Raw genomic sequence first — 14,073 nt, 5'->3', positions numbered from 1 at the left:
GCTCCTACCACCCAAGGGAGACGTGGCTTTGGCCTGGCCCAGCCACAGCAGGTACTTGGGGAGGGCAGCCTCACTTGTACTTCTCCATCTCCTGACATAATGTCTGCAGAAGCCCTAAAAGAGCAGCAATTTTCATGTGGATAAAGTGGCAAAACCTACGTACCTCTCACAAATACTAAAATATCCCGTTGGAAAACGGTGCTGCCAGCAGTACTGGTCGTCCTCGGTGTGGAACACCTTCTCCTTGTGCTTCTCCGAGGAGATGTGGCCTTGCCACTGCTTCTCACTGTTGCAGTTCTTCCCACACATCCAGCAGTGGAAGTCCACCTGGGAGCAGAGACACGGAGCCTGTCCCCATCAGGGCATCCACTGTGAAGCCCAAACCCCCTTCCCATGGAGCCCAGTCCCGTGGGGGAGGTGAGCAAGGAGCGGAGCCCGGCCAGCAGTCAGGAAGCAGAGGGACAAGCCCTGTCGGGCGTCCAGGATGTCTGCAGCAGGGAGGCCCCAGGAGCTGGTGTGCAAACACGGATGTGTGCTGGGAGGACAAGGGGCGAACTCAAACAGGGATTGTGGGCAGAATTCACACCCTAAGGAAAGGCAGAGAGAGCTGGAACGGCCAGCCAGGCATGCCAACCCCAGGGGGCCTAGGGGCCAGTCCACTCGATGCCTGTGAACGAGCCCCTGAGTGTGGGCCAGGCTGTGCTGGGGACCAGGAAGCAAAGATGCCGCCCCGTGAAGGACAGGCCCACACAAAGGAGCTGTGCCGTGGTGGGATTCAATGCTACAGCAGAGGCTAGCTCCTAAGTGTGGGAGCAGTACTTTCCCAACGTCCTGGGTGAGAAGTGCATCTTCCATGCAACACGGAATAAAACCAGACTCCCACTAAGTCAGGGGTCTTAGTGAAGAATCTATCTTGTCTAGCACCCCAGGTAACCTCCCGATCCAGCAAGTCCTGCTCTGGGAACACGCAGGAGCACTTAAGTACAGGCCACAGAGGAGCTGGCTGGCGCCAAGCCCTGGCAGAGGTGGGTACTCACACATGTGCCCGGCCGAGGGCACCGGACCCAGTCCTGACAGAACCAAAATGGAGACAGGCCAAAAACACTACAGAGAAACAAGCAGCTTAGGGAAACGTTTACAAAACACACCGGCAGACAAGAGACTGTTTAGGAAGAAATGTGACGTCAATATGCGAACACAGCCGAATACACACCAGGTCTGGGGCCTCTGGGCAGGGGAAGAAACAGAGCCACACTCTGCCTGAAACGTCCTATCCACCTTACAGAAGCAAACACGACAAACGATTAACATCAGTTCAGTGGCGATGGGGGGCTCAAGACAGTCACTGTATCATCCTCTTTGACTTCCTGAAATGTTTAAAAACAAAAGCAGAGGAGTGACAGACACCAGTGACTCCACGTCTGCACACATGCTTGGAGGAGCGTGCGGGGGCGTGAACGGCCCCGTCTCCTGAGCGCCTGCAGCGACAGCACAGCAGTGACAAACCCTCCGGACTTTGCCATCATGATCTGCCCAGGGTCCCAGGCTCGGAGGACAGGAACCAGGACTTGGCACCCACACATCTCTGGCTCCAAAGTTAGAGAAAGGAAGTGTTTTGGCGTGAAGACACTTTAGCTAACAGCAGAAAACCACAGAGGAGAGGGATACAGATCCCCAACACAGCTCGCCACGCTGGGCAGGAGGGAGGAAGGGGCTCAGAGACAAGCTGCCGTGCAGGCCCCGGGGTACTCACGGTGACTTCCGCATAGTCTGTGGGCATGTGAATTTGTTTTCCATTTTCCTTGTTGGACTGACTGGCTACATCATCACTTTTTTCATTTTTCTGACTCTTCAGCCACAGTTCATAAAACTGCTCCATATCTTGTACTAAAGAAAAATGAATTGCTTTTAGCAGCAACAGTAAGTGCGATTTAAATACACACGTCATGCACATATTTTGTATTAGCAAATGTTTCTAAAAGAAGAGGGGCCAGCGCTGTGGCACAGCAGGGTAAAGCCGCAGCCTGCAGCACCACCATCCCATATGGTTTGAGTCCTAGCTGCTACACTTGAAATCCAGCTCCCTGCTAATGTGCCTGGGAAAGCAGCAGAAGATGGCCTAAGTATTTGGGTGCCTGCACAAACGTGGCAGACCTGGGAGAAGCTCCCAGATTCAACCTGGCCCAGCCCCAGCTGTTGCAATCATTTGGGGAGTGAACCAGTAGATGGAAAACTTCTCTCTCTGTCTCTGTCTCTACTTCTCTGTGTAACTCTGCCTTTCAAATAAATAAATTTTTTAAAATGAACAAAGAAAATCCAGAGTGCTGAAGAAGCACCATTATAGTGGACAGGGAGAGGTAGTCTATTGCAGTAGGTCAATTTCAGATTGTCAAAACCACAGATATCAGTTTCCTAGATTAATTAATTCCTCCCTCAATTTGCAAGGGCTATTTCAAATTCAGAAATCATCCTAAGGGATGTGCCCTGTGTCACACACTCCAACTGTGCCAGAACCACGTAAGGCTACAGACATGACATCCAGGGCCTAAAGCCCTGACACCCTGTCACAGTTCATTAAGAAAGATAACATGGGCCAATGCTGTGGCGTAGTAGGTTAAGCATCCACCTGTAGCACCAAAATGGGTGCCGGTTCAAGTCCTGGCCCTACTTCTGATCCAGCTCTCTGCTGATAGCCTGGGAAGGCTGCAGAAGATGGGCCAACAGCACCATGGCACAATAGGTTAATCCTCTGCCTGTGGCGCCAGCATCCCATATAGGTGTTAGTTCAAGTCCCAGCTGCTCTACTTCCAATCCAGCTCTCTGCTATGGCCTGGGAAAGGAGTAGAAGATGGCCCAAGTGCTTGGGCCTCTGTACCTGCATGGGAGACCCAGAAGTGCCTGGCTCATGGCTTCGGATAGGCACAGCTCCAGCCACTGTGGCCATTTGGGAGTGAACCAGCGGAAGGAAGACCTTTCTGTCTCTCCCTCTGTAATTTTTTTTTTTTTTTTTTTTTTGACAGGCAGAGTGGACAGTGAGAGAGAGAGACAGAGAGAAAGGTCTTCCTTTTGCCGTTGGTTCACCCTCCAATGGCCGCCGCGGCTGGCGCGCTGTGGCCGGCGCACCACGCTGATCTGAAGGCAGGAGCCAGGTGCTTCTCCTGGTCTCCCATGGGGTGCAGGGCCCAAGCACTTGGGCCATCCTCCACTGCACTCCCTGGCCACAGCAGAGAGCTGGCCTGGAAGAGGGGCAACCAGGACAGAATCCAGCGCCCCGACCGGGACTAGAACCCGGTGTGCTGGCGCCGCAAGGCGGAGGATTAGCCTATTGAGCCACGGCGCCGGCCTGTCTGTAACTTAACCTCTCAAATAAAAAAATAAAATCTTTAAAAAAAAAAAGAAGAAGAAGAAGAAGATGGGCCAAGTGCTTGGGCCCCTGCAGTGATGTAGGAGACCCAGAAGCTCCTGCTCCTGGCTTTGGCCTGGCCCAACCCCGGTCGTTGTGGCCATCAGGGGAGTGAATCAGCAAATGGAAGCTTTCTCTGGCTCCCTCTCTGTCTCTAACTATGCCTCTCAAGTAAATAAATAAATCTTTAAAAAAAGAAAGCTGAAAAGCATGCTAGTACTGGACCAAGCCTGGCCCCAGTGGCAGTTATCAATCAAGCCACAGTCTCAGAGGACCAACACAATACAGCCGTGACCAGGTGCTGGGAAAACAGGTCTGTCCGCGACTCCGCCACGTGTTACAGCTGGTGCCTCAAGCTCAGCCTCGCCACGCTGACCACCGGGGTCCGTGCCGAGCACTGCAGGGCACCCCGCAGCACCTCTGTGCTCCGCCCACCGGATGCCAGACACAGCACCCACGTCATGACCAGGAACGTCTCCAGGTACTGCCGAAGTCCCAGGGAGAAGGCAGAGCATGTCTGGTGAGAACCACTGTGCCGAAACCTCTGCAAAGGGGGCCCGATTCCTTCAGCTCTGCCGTCTGCACAGGCATTTCTCAGCCATCAGGCTAAGGTGAAAGACAAACGTTCCTCCTCAGACCCTCCAGAGCCCGGACACGCACGCGCAGCTGCAGGAAGCTTCAGGGCCGCAGGTCCCGCCAGGGGACACAGCCAGTGGGAGTCCCTTGTGCACAAGTCACTGCCGGCGCGTGGCTGCAGCCTGCAATCCCGTCGGTCCTCAGAATCTGGGGCCTGCAGCTGGTCTACTCCTGCCACTTCACTGCAGGAGAATACTGCCCCATGGAGTGACACGTTTTAGGGTCGTAAGTGAAAGGTTATCTGAAGCTCCTCTCAAAGGCATCTCATGAAGACTGAAATCTGACCAGAATAAACATTCTGTCCTGGGGCCTTTGCATTGGGCCTGTTTTCCCAGTGAAGGACTCACTCAACGGGCACCCCGCCCCAAGCCGCTGAGCTCGGGGGTACTGCTCACTGAAGACGATCTGACTTCAACAGTCCCAGAACGGAACGCATCTACTCCACTCCATCCAAAAGACGCAGACTTCCATTTTCCTGTGCAGACGGGACCTAGCTACACACACATGCATGTCAGATGCACTCCCCTGAGGCTGTGGCCGCACGTTCCGGTCACTGTCAGCAACAGAGCTACTGACGAAAACAGGGTGTGCCTGCTGAAAGTGCACTGTTTTCGGGGCTCACGGGCAGCTGCCATGTCTACAGAGGCAACTTCTAGACAAGCAGGTGCTCACAATGTCAGGAACACAGCAAAAGCCACAACTTACTGCCATTCTCCTTCATGTAGGTCCACACTTCTCGCTCCTCGGGGCTGTGCGCAAAGGAACAGTTCCCAACGTACTGACATTTTCTCCCAGAAGCAATATGGTTGCATAGCTAGATTAAAAAAAAAAAAGAAAAAAGCCGACATATTTTAAGATAGAGCGTGCTTAGGAAAACTGCCTAATTTTTATACTTAACCAAAGTAAGCATTATCTTCCATACTAATGCTTGGTAGTAAGATGTTCAAATAAGACTAATTTGATTCTATTCAAACTACCTATAAGCCCAAAAGACAGGAAATCACACTGATGGTCAACTGTCTAACTCAAAATTTTTCCAAAGAAATTCAAGTACGGAACTTTTTAACAAGAAAATACTGACAAATGTGCTCATTCAGAACATTTACTATCCACAGTGACAAATCTCTGGCCCTCTTGGTTAGGCAGCCCCACTCCCCTTGCCTAAACACTCCTGATGCCGAGGCCGCCCATCAGCACCCAGGAAACAGCCAGGACACTGCTGTGTCCCCCCAAGGTTACCAGAGATTTTCAGAAACTTAGCATACCTCTACCCCGTACGAGTTGCTCGCCTCACCCCTAACCCCTAACTCACTAGGCAGGCACTGTCTGAAGACAGCTATTAAACTAGCCAGCCCAGGGAGTTAGCTAGCTTCCAAATACTATTGCTTCTGATGATCTGTGTTTTCATTTAAAAATACAAAGTAAATACAGTGACTGGTGGAGGACAAAGCAGCAGTGATCAGAACATGACCGTCCCTAAGGATCATGGGGGTCTAGACCAAGAAAAGCCTGTCACCCACAGAGTTCATTTTTAAAGATCAATCGACTTGGCCTTTTAGAGCGTAAATCCTAGGACAACAAATTATTAGCGCATCTTAACTTTATGTTTCAGCCAGGGCTGGCCCTCGACACTACTTGTCTTATGTAACATTACAGGCTTAACATCTAACACTCTAAGAGCAGGAAGCCCTAACGGGGCTTGGACAAAGGCCAGTGGCCCCACCCTGAAAATCTGTGTGAAGTCTGGGTCAACGAGCCAGTCTTGTGACTGCCTTGGTCACAGTCCTTTCTCAGTTGAGCCCCAGTGAGCCCTCAGTTGTTAGAGCTAGGGAAATATTTACCATGGTCTTTCCAAGCTCAGTGACTAGGAGCAGGGAGAAGGGAAGTTTAAGGAGAAGGCTGGGACCTGGGCTGGGTTTTTAGGCACCTGCGCACACAGCTGTCCTGGGGGGGATTATTCCCATCCACAGTAACCTGACGCCGAACAACCTGACCAGGGCCCTCCTGGCAGACTCGGAAGCCTGCTCCCTTTCCACCTCACCACACTGGATGCATGTGTGTACACACACACACTCCCCCTCACCACACTCTGTGTGTACACACACATACACTCCAGCACACTCTGCGTGTACACACACACACTCCCCCTCACCACACTGTGTACACACACACACTCCAGCACACTCTGCGTGTACACACACACACTCCACCTCACCACACTGTGTGTACATACTCTACCTCAACACACTGTGTGTACACACTCCCCCTCACCACACTCTGCATGTACATACACTCTACCTCACCACACTGTGTACACACACTCGCCCTCACCACACTGTGTGTACACACACACTCCCCCTCACCACACTGTGTGTACACACACACTCCACCTCACCACACTCTGCGTGTACATACTCTACCTCACCACACTCTGTGTAAACACACACACTCCACCTCACCACACTGTGTAAACACACACACACACTCCCCCTCACCACTCTGTGTGCACACAGTCCCCCTCACCACACGCTGCATGTACACACACACACACACTCCAGCACACTCTGCGTGCACACAGTCCCCCTCACCACACTCTGCGTGTACACACACACACACACTCCCCGTCACCACTCTGCGTGCACACAGTCCCCTCGCCACACTCTGCGTGTACGCGCACACACTGTTACCTCTTCTTCTAGGAGAAGAGCCCCTAGCAGCACCTAGCACCGCAGCAGGGAAGGAGGAAGGGGACTACTGTAGTGCGGCAGGGCGGTGCGCCCCGTTCGCGATCGCAGGATAAGCAGCAGCCCTGGCCAGGCAGCTGCTTCAGGAGCCCTCGCACTCCGCCTGTCCCTGCTTCACAAGTCCTCTTCACACACATCATCTCCATTAGCACACCTCCAGCAAGCCTCTCCCCGCCCTTCAGCACCCACGGATCCACCTGCATCTCCAACCACCTGGGATAAACCACAGACACACCACCTCCTCCAAGACTGACCTCACTGTGTGAACACGGCAAAGCGCAGGGCAAGCTAGTGAGGAGAAATCCATCTGCCTCTCAATTCTTCCTAACGTCACGGAGGGAGGCTTCACTGTGCGGGGACTCTAGGGTCCCTCAGCCCTGACTTCTGGGGAAAAGTCTGTCTCCACATTTGCTCCATAAGGGCAGAAAGCTGACAGCCTATGGCTGCTCCTGGTGTGCCTGTCCCTGATGCCACACAAGCACCTCCAGACTGGAAGAGGAGGGTCCAGAGGCAATGGGAGCACCAACACAAAATGGGCCACAAGAACACCAGCACAGCCTCAAGGCGGCTAGGTATCTTCATTCTAAATGATGTTAAGAAACACGCTTCTCGGGGCCGGCACCGTGGCACAGCAGGTTCAAGCCCCAGCCTGCAATGCCGCCATCCCATATGGACACGTTTGAGTTCTGGCTGCTCCTCTCCCAACCCAGCTCCCTGCCAATGTGCCTGGGAAAGCAGCGGAAGATGGCCCAATTCCTGGGGCCCTGCACCCACATGGAAGACCCAGAAGAGTATCTTGGCTCCTGGCTCCAGATTGGCTTAGCTCTGGCTGCTGCAGCCATTGCAGAGTGAACCAGTAGATGGAAGACCTCTCCCTCTGTCTCTACCTCTCTAACTCTGTCTTTCAAATAAATAAAATAAATCGTTAAAAAAGAAACATGTTTCTCTAACACTGAACATTTTCTTTTGGATTACTTCTAGAAAGCTCCATAAAGTTGAGTATCTTCGCGCTAGTATCACTTGCTTCAACAAGACATGGTGAAAACGAACTCCTTCAGAGCCTTCATACTAACATATCAAACCTGAGGCATCAAAATCATACGTGATTCTCCCTCATGGCCTCCCCAAAGTAATTCATGTGAAAAATGTTAAGCTATGCCCACATTCCAGTCCCTGTTGACTTTTTCCAAATAACTGATAAAATTCCAATCAACATGAAAACTGCTATCGAATCTCTCTCTCTCTCTCTCTCTCACACACACACACACACACACACACGGAAGGAAAACAAAAGAGGAATACTTAAATGTCACTACACTGAGGAGCATTATGTCAAGGACTTGAGTTCCAAACTGAATTATTACTACTTGCTAATGATTTGAAAGCCTAATTTGAAAAAAGTGGCTTAAAAATTACGTATGTACATCAAACTGTACAGGCATTTGTTTCTTTGTGGGGAGAGGACGGATGTTCCTCCACTTCTTATGTTCAATAGACATCACTCTCATCGCACGGCGATCTTTGGTCCACCTAAGAAAAATGGAGTTCAGAAAAAACAGACACACTGGAAAAAGGCATAATATCAAGGGGTACAAGGTTTGTGCTTGAAGGACCAGAGATTTTGTTTTCCACAACCATTCTTAAAGAAATGCCTTATGGTTCTACAATTCCACTTCCTCTGGGTGGCTGTAAACATTCCCTACAGACTGTAAGTAAAGAATTGACAAAATACAGGGAAAACATGACTTCTGAATAATCAGATACTAACTCCTAAAAAAATCTCTTCCCTTTTGGAATTATGCCTGAATTAGCTACTTTCCTCAGCTGTCTTCAAAGCCTTAATCTTTCTTCTTTTACGTATGACTGTACACCTATGAAACAGGCAACCACCACTAGCACTGTTTCCATACACACAATACTTACGAATGCCTTGCTTTTGCACTACAATATTTTCTGTTTTTGTCTGGTTCAATGACTTGACCATTTCTTAGACATTGAGCACACACAAATTTTATCTTCATATTGAGAGACCCAGGCATTGCTTGACTGCCAAGTACCTTAAACAATTAAAAAATCAGTCTTAATGGTAATAGAAAACCAGTCTTCTAACAGCAAAATCACCATGCATTTTTTTCATAGCATACAATTTTCTGTTTGTCTGGTTCAATGATCTGATCATTTATTTATGTCTTAAGAGTTATCAATCTCCAGTTCTTCCCTTAGAGGGAAGAATGATGAAGGACAGAATGATGAAAGCTGATTATAGGAGCCAGTGCTGTGGCGTAGTAGGCTAAGCCTCCACCTGGGACTCCAGCTTCCCATATGGGTGCCAGTTTGTGTCCAGGCTGCTCCTCTTCCAACTCTCTGCTATGGCTTGGGAAAGTAGCGGAAGATGGCCCAAGTCCTTGGGCCCCTGCACCCACGTGGGAGACCCGGAAGAAGCTCCTGGCTTCAGATTGGCCCAGCTCCCAGACGTTGTGGCCATTTGGAGAGTGAACCAGTGTATGGAAGACCTCCTTCTCTGTCTGTAACTCTGCCTCTCAAATAAATACATAAATATTAAAAAAAAAAAAAAAAGAATTACTTATTGGGGAGGAGGGCATTATGGCACAGCAGGTTCACCCACTTCCCGTAAAGGAGTGGCTGCCTGCAATACAGCTTCCTGTATGAACCCAGGAGGCAGGAATGATATAGCTGAAGTGCTTGGATTCCTATCACCCACGTGGGAGAACCAGATAGGGTCATGGCTCTTCACTTTGGCCTGACCCAAGCTGGCTGTTGCAGACATTTGGGAAGCAGGCCAGCAGATGAAAGATCTGTCTCTGTGCCTTTCAAGTAGATGAAAATAACCATTTTTTAGAAATTACTTAATAGAATAAACATTAAGAAAATAACTGGGGCTGGTGCTGTGGCACAGGTGCCAGTATCGCATATGGGTGCGATAGTTCTGGCTACTCCTCTTCTGATCCAGCTCTTTGTTATGGCCTGAGAAAGCGGTGGAAGATGGCCCAGGCGGTTGGGCCCTGAACCTGAGTGGGAAACCTGGAAGAAGTCCTGGCTCCTGGCTTTGGAATGGTGCAGCTCCGGCCATCACAGCCATTTGGGGAGTGAACCAGCAGATGGAAGACCTTTCTCTCTGTCTCTCCCTCTCACTGTGTATAACTCTACCTCTCAAATAAATAAATAAAATCTTTAAAAAAAAAAAAAAAAAAGCTACTGTGGGTGTTTATCCTGTCAAAAAAAAAAAATTAACTGAACCTTAAGTATAAATTGCATTCACCAACAACCAACATCCATTAGACAACTCCAGAAAGAAAGTTAAATGCAGACAGTACACACAGAAAATACCTGCGCTCCGGGAACATTTGCTTCCAAATTTCGCCAATACCGCGTAGACTCTTGAGCGATGGCATCATGTGAGATACCTGGCAAAGGTACAAGCCAGCCTCTCTTTAACTGTGTGCCGTCACCACGTGTGCCCATCCTTGAGCCTGGGAAAACTCCCACCCAGGCAATGACTCTCACGCAGTCTAGCCCATCACCAAGGATGAACTAACATCCCATTCCTCTTTGCCAAAATGGAGTGTTCACAAACACAGAAATCTTTCTGCCTCACAAATACATACCACGTGGATGAACTGGAATCAGCAATTAATTGCATGAAGCCACATCAAAAAAAGGCCACTCTAGAAATCAGCAGGTTTAAGCTCAGGACAAAATACACAGCACAGCACTTCAGGGCGATGGGGAAGCCTAAGCCTCCACATGTCCGTTTCATCAAACTCCAACTCTGACTGGGGAAACACATCTTGGTCATGCACACACCTACCTGTCTCACTCTGCATTATCCACACTTTCAATTCCACAAGACTATGGGCATAAAAACATTCATCTTCCCTTAAACAGCCGTAGCGAACCTCATGTCGACATAAATCAAGCTGACACTGACTATGAAAAGAACGTATTTTCGAGTATTTTACTGTTGTTTCTCGCAAAATGTGGACAAGGCACCTAAAATGAAAACAAAGTGACATCTCAATATTGTTCTGCCATAGCTTTATCTTTCTTTAAAGAAATAGTATTTTCTTTTTAAAGATGTATCTATTTATTTAAAAGGCAGAATTAATGAGACAGAGAAAGGAAGAAAGAGGAAGAGAGAGCTTCCACCCACTGCCTCACCCCCAAAATGACCGCGACGGCCAGGACTGGGCCAGCGCAAAGGCAAGGGCCAGGAGCTTCTTCCAGGTCTCCCATGTGGATCCAGAGGCCCAAGGACTTGGGCCACCCTCCACTGCCATCCCAGGCATGCTAGCAGGGAGCTGGATCAGAGGCAGAACAGCAGGACTTAATTAGCGCCCACATGGGACGCAGGCCCTGCAGATGGTGGCTTAACCCACTGCACCACAGCGCCTGCCCCTCTGCCATAGCTTTAAAAAAAATTCTCTCTCTCACACACATACATACACACATAGGCATTTCAAAAAGTTGATGGAGGGGCTGGTGCTGTGGCGCAGCGGGTTAAAGCCCTGGCCTGCAGCACAGCATGCCATGTAGGCACCAGTTCTAGTTCTGGCTGCTCCTCTTCCAACCCAGCTCTCTGCTATGGCCTGGGCAAACAGCAGAAGAAGGCCCAAGTCCTTGGGCTCTTGCACCCAAATGGGAGACCCAGAAGAAGCTCCTGGCTCCTGGCTTCAGATCAGTACAGCTTTATCTGTTATGGCCATCTGGGGAGTGAACCAGCAGATGGAAGACCTCTCTCTCTGTCTCTACCTCTCTCTATAACTCTTTCAAATAAACAAAATAGATCTTTAAAAAAAAAAAAAAAGTTGATGGAAAGATAGAATTCAAAGATGGTCTGGAGGCAAGCATTTCTAGAGGTTGAGACGCCCATGCCCACATCGGAGCGCCAGGATTCAGCTCCCAGCTGCAGTTCACTACCAGCTGCCTGTAATGCAGACCCTGGGAGGCAGAGGTGATTGCTCAAGTAACTGGGTTTCTGCCACCCACAAGGGAGACCTCACTGAGCTCCTGGCTCTTGGCTTCAGCCCTGGTCAAGTCCTGGCTATTGTGGGCATTTGAACGAGTGATAGGAGCTCTCTTTCTCTATTTATATAATAAAAAAACTTTTTAAATTGTTTATCAAGGGCCGACATTGTGGCACATCAGGTTAAGCCAGCATTTACAACATGGACATCCATGTCAGAGCTAGGTCAAGTCCCAGCTACTGCGCTTCAATCCAGCTCCCTGTTAACCTTCCTGGGAAAGCAGCAAGTGATAACCAAGTACTTAGGTCCCCGTCACCCAGGCTGGAGACCCTAGAGAGTTCCTGGCTTCTGGCTTCAGCCTGGCCCAGATGTGGCTGTTGCAGGAACTTGAGGGATGAACCAGCAGACAGGAGATCTCTCTCTCTCCCCTTCTCTGTCACTGTGCCTTTCAAATAAGTAAATAAATACTTACAACAACTTTTTTTAAAAAGGTTTATTTTATTTATTTGAAAGACAGAATTACAGAGAGAGGTAGAGAGAGACAGAGACAGAGGTCTTCCATCCTCTGGTTCACTCCCCAGATGGCCGCAACAGCTAGAGCTGCACCAATCCTAAGACAGGAGCAAGGAGCTTCTTCCAGGTCTCCCACGAAGGAGCAGGAACCTAAGGACTTGGGCCATCTTCTACTGCTATCCCTGCCATAGCAGAGAGCTGGATCAGAAGTGGAGCAGTCGGGTCTTGAACCTGCGTCCACATGGGATGCTGGCGCTTCAGGCCAGGGGTTTAACTGGCTGCGCCACAGTGCCGGCCCCAGCTTTTTTTTTTTAAACAACTTTTTTTTTTTTAAAGGGTAAGTTTATTTGAGGGCAAAAATTGTTCGAACTCCATGGTTTTTTATAATACACATTTTCCATGAACTCTTTGAAGACCCCTCGTATGCATGGATTTCATTTTGTACCAAGCAAACATATCTTTTACTTCCATTTTCCACAGGCTTCTTGAGATGCTCTCAAACAGGGCCAGCGCGGTGGAGCAGCAGGCACTGCTGCCCTCTGCGGCGCTGGCATCCCATATGGGCATCGGTGTGAATCCCAGCTGCTCCACTTCCAATCCAGCTCCCTGCCAATGTGCCTGGGAAGGCATCAGAAGACGGCCCAAGTGCTTGGGCCCCTGCACCCACGTGGAGGTCCAGGAAGACGCTCTGGACTGCTTGCTTCACCCTGGCACAGCCCCAGCTGCAGCCATCTGGGGAGTGAACCAGCAGATGGAAGCTCTCTCTCTGTCTCTTTCTGTAATTATGCCTTTCAAGTAAATACTAAATAAATCTTCACAAAAAAAAATAAGAAATCAGCTTAATGGTTCATTATTTAATGCCCCCCAAATCTATTGAAACACATTTTAAAGTAACAACCAACCAAACAACAAAAAGGGGAGGGAAACTGCCCAGGCAGGTGCCACAACATGTTTCATTTGAACCTGAAGAAAAGAGTTTACTGTGTCATTAAAAAAAAATCCAGAAACTGGCAACTTACTTATTGTCTTCAAACTCATGCTTTGTAACTGGGTGAGAACAGGCAGTAGAATTATCTTTATTTCTTTTACTTATCATTCTAGGTTTATGATCAAAACATTTCTGGAACAGAGAGAAGGATTATTACAAGAAACTTAACACCAAATTTAAATTCTGTACCCAGGATACTACCCTAGTTCTAGTATCCTCACAAAGTCATAAGCATGACATCCTTCTATCACTGAATATTCAACATGCAGCCTTAATAGTGGTTTTTGGGGGCCAGTGCTGTGGCGCAGCAGGTCAAGCCACCACCTGCAGTGCTGGCATCCCATATGGGCGCCAGTTCAAGTCCCAGATGTTCTACTTCTGATCCAACTCTCTGCTGTGGCCTGGGAAAGCAGTAGAAGATGCCCAAGTCCTTGGACCCCTGCACCCATGTGGGAGACCTGGAAGAAGCTCCTGGCTCCTGGCTTTGGATCAGCGTGGCTCCGGCTGTTGTGGCCAACTGGGGAGTGAACCAGCGGATAGAAGACCTCTCTTTCTTTCTGTTTCCCCTTCTCTTTCTGTGACTCTGACTTTCAAATGAAATAAATAAAGCTTTAAAAAACTAAACATAGTGGTCTTTGGAGAACCACAGGGGCTGGCATTCACTAAGACGCTGGTCCTGTATGAGCACTTGGCAGGACCCCTGCTGCGTGTGCGGCACTACTGGGCAAGCAAGTCAAGAACTATCATGAGTTTTATAGCAAAAAAAAAAAAAGGGGGGGGGGAGCAGGGGGTGTCTCAGAGCAC

At 49.4% G+C, this 14,073-nt stretch overlaps 1 protein-coding gene across 12 annotated transcripts in view; it reads right to left on the bottom strand.

Annotated features, from left to right (window-relative positions):
* ZC3H7A (zinc finger CCCH-type containing 7A) overlaps positions 1-14,073 on the bottom strand; it is a 45,213-nt gene that overhangs the window by 1,575 nt on the left and 29,565 nt on the right. For 10 of the 12 annotated variants that reach the window (XM_070064995.2, XM_089321689.1, XM_070064997.2 and 7 more), the window contains 8 exons: positions 13,301-13,401; positions 10,613-10,794; positions 10,132-10,208; positions 8,707-8,840; positions 8,208-8,313; positions 4,745-4,853; positions 1,754-1,887; positions 164-327 (listed from right to left, as the gene is read on the bottom strand). In XM_070064995.2, the coding sequence (XP_069921096.2) occupies positions 164-327; positions 1,754-1,887; positions 4,745-4,853; positions 8,208-8,313; positions 8,707-8,840; positions 10,132-10,208; positions 10,613-10,794; positions 13,301-13,401 (1,007 nt within the window). The remainder of the gene's footprint in view (positions 1-163; positions 328-1,753; positions 1,888-4,744; positions 4,854-8,207; positions 8,314-8,706; positions 8,841-10,131; positions 10,209-10,612; positions 10,795-13,300; positions 13,402-14,073) is intronic. The other 2 variants (XM_070064999.2, XR_016226224.1) reach the window with 2 other exon arrangements.

This window comes from Oryctolagus cuniculus, chromosome 19 (assembly GCF_051225735.1).
Source record: "Oryctolagus cuniculus isolate XC-2025 breed Fujian yellow rabbit chromosome 19, ASM5122573v1, whole genome shotgun sequence".
NCBI classification, from domain to species: domain Eukaryota; kingdom Metazoa; phylum Chordata; class Mammalia; order Lagomorpha; family Leporidae; genus Oryctolagus; species Oryctolagus cuniculus.
Note: the sequence above shows the minus strand (reverse complement) of the source record. Positions and strands in the feature narration are given on the sequence as shown.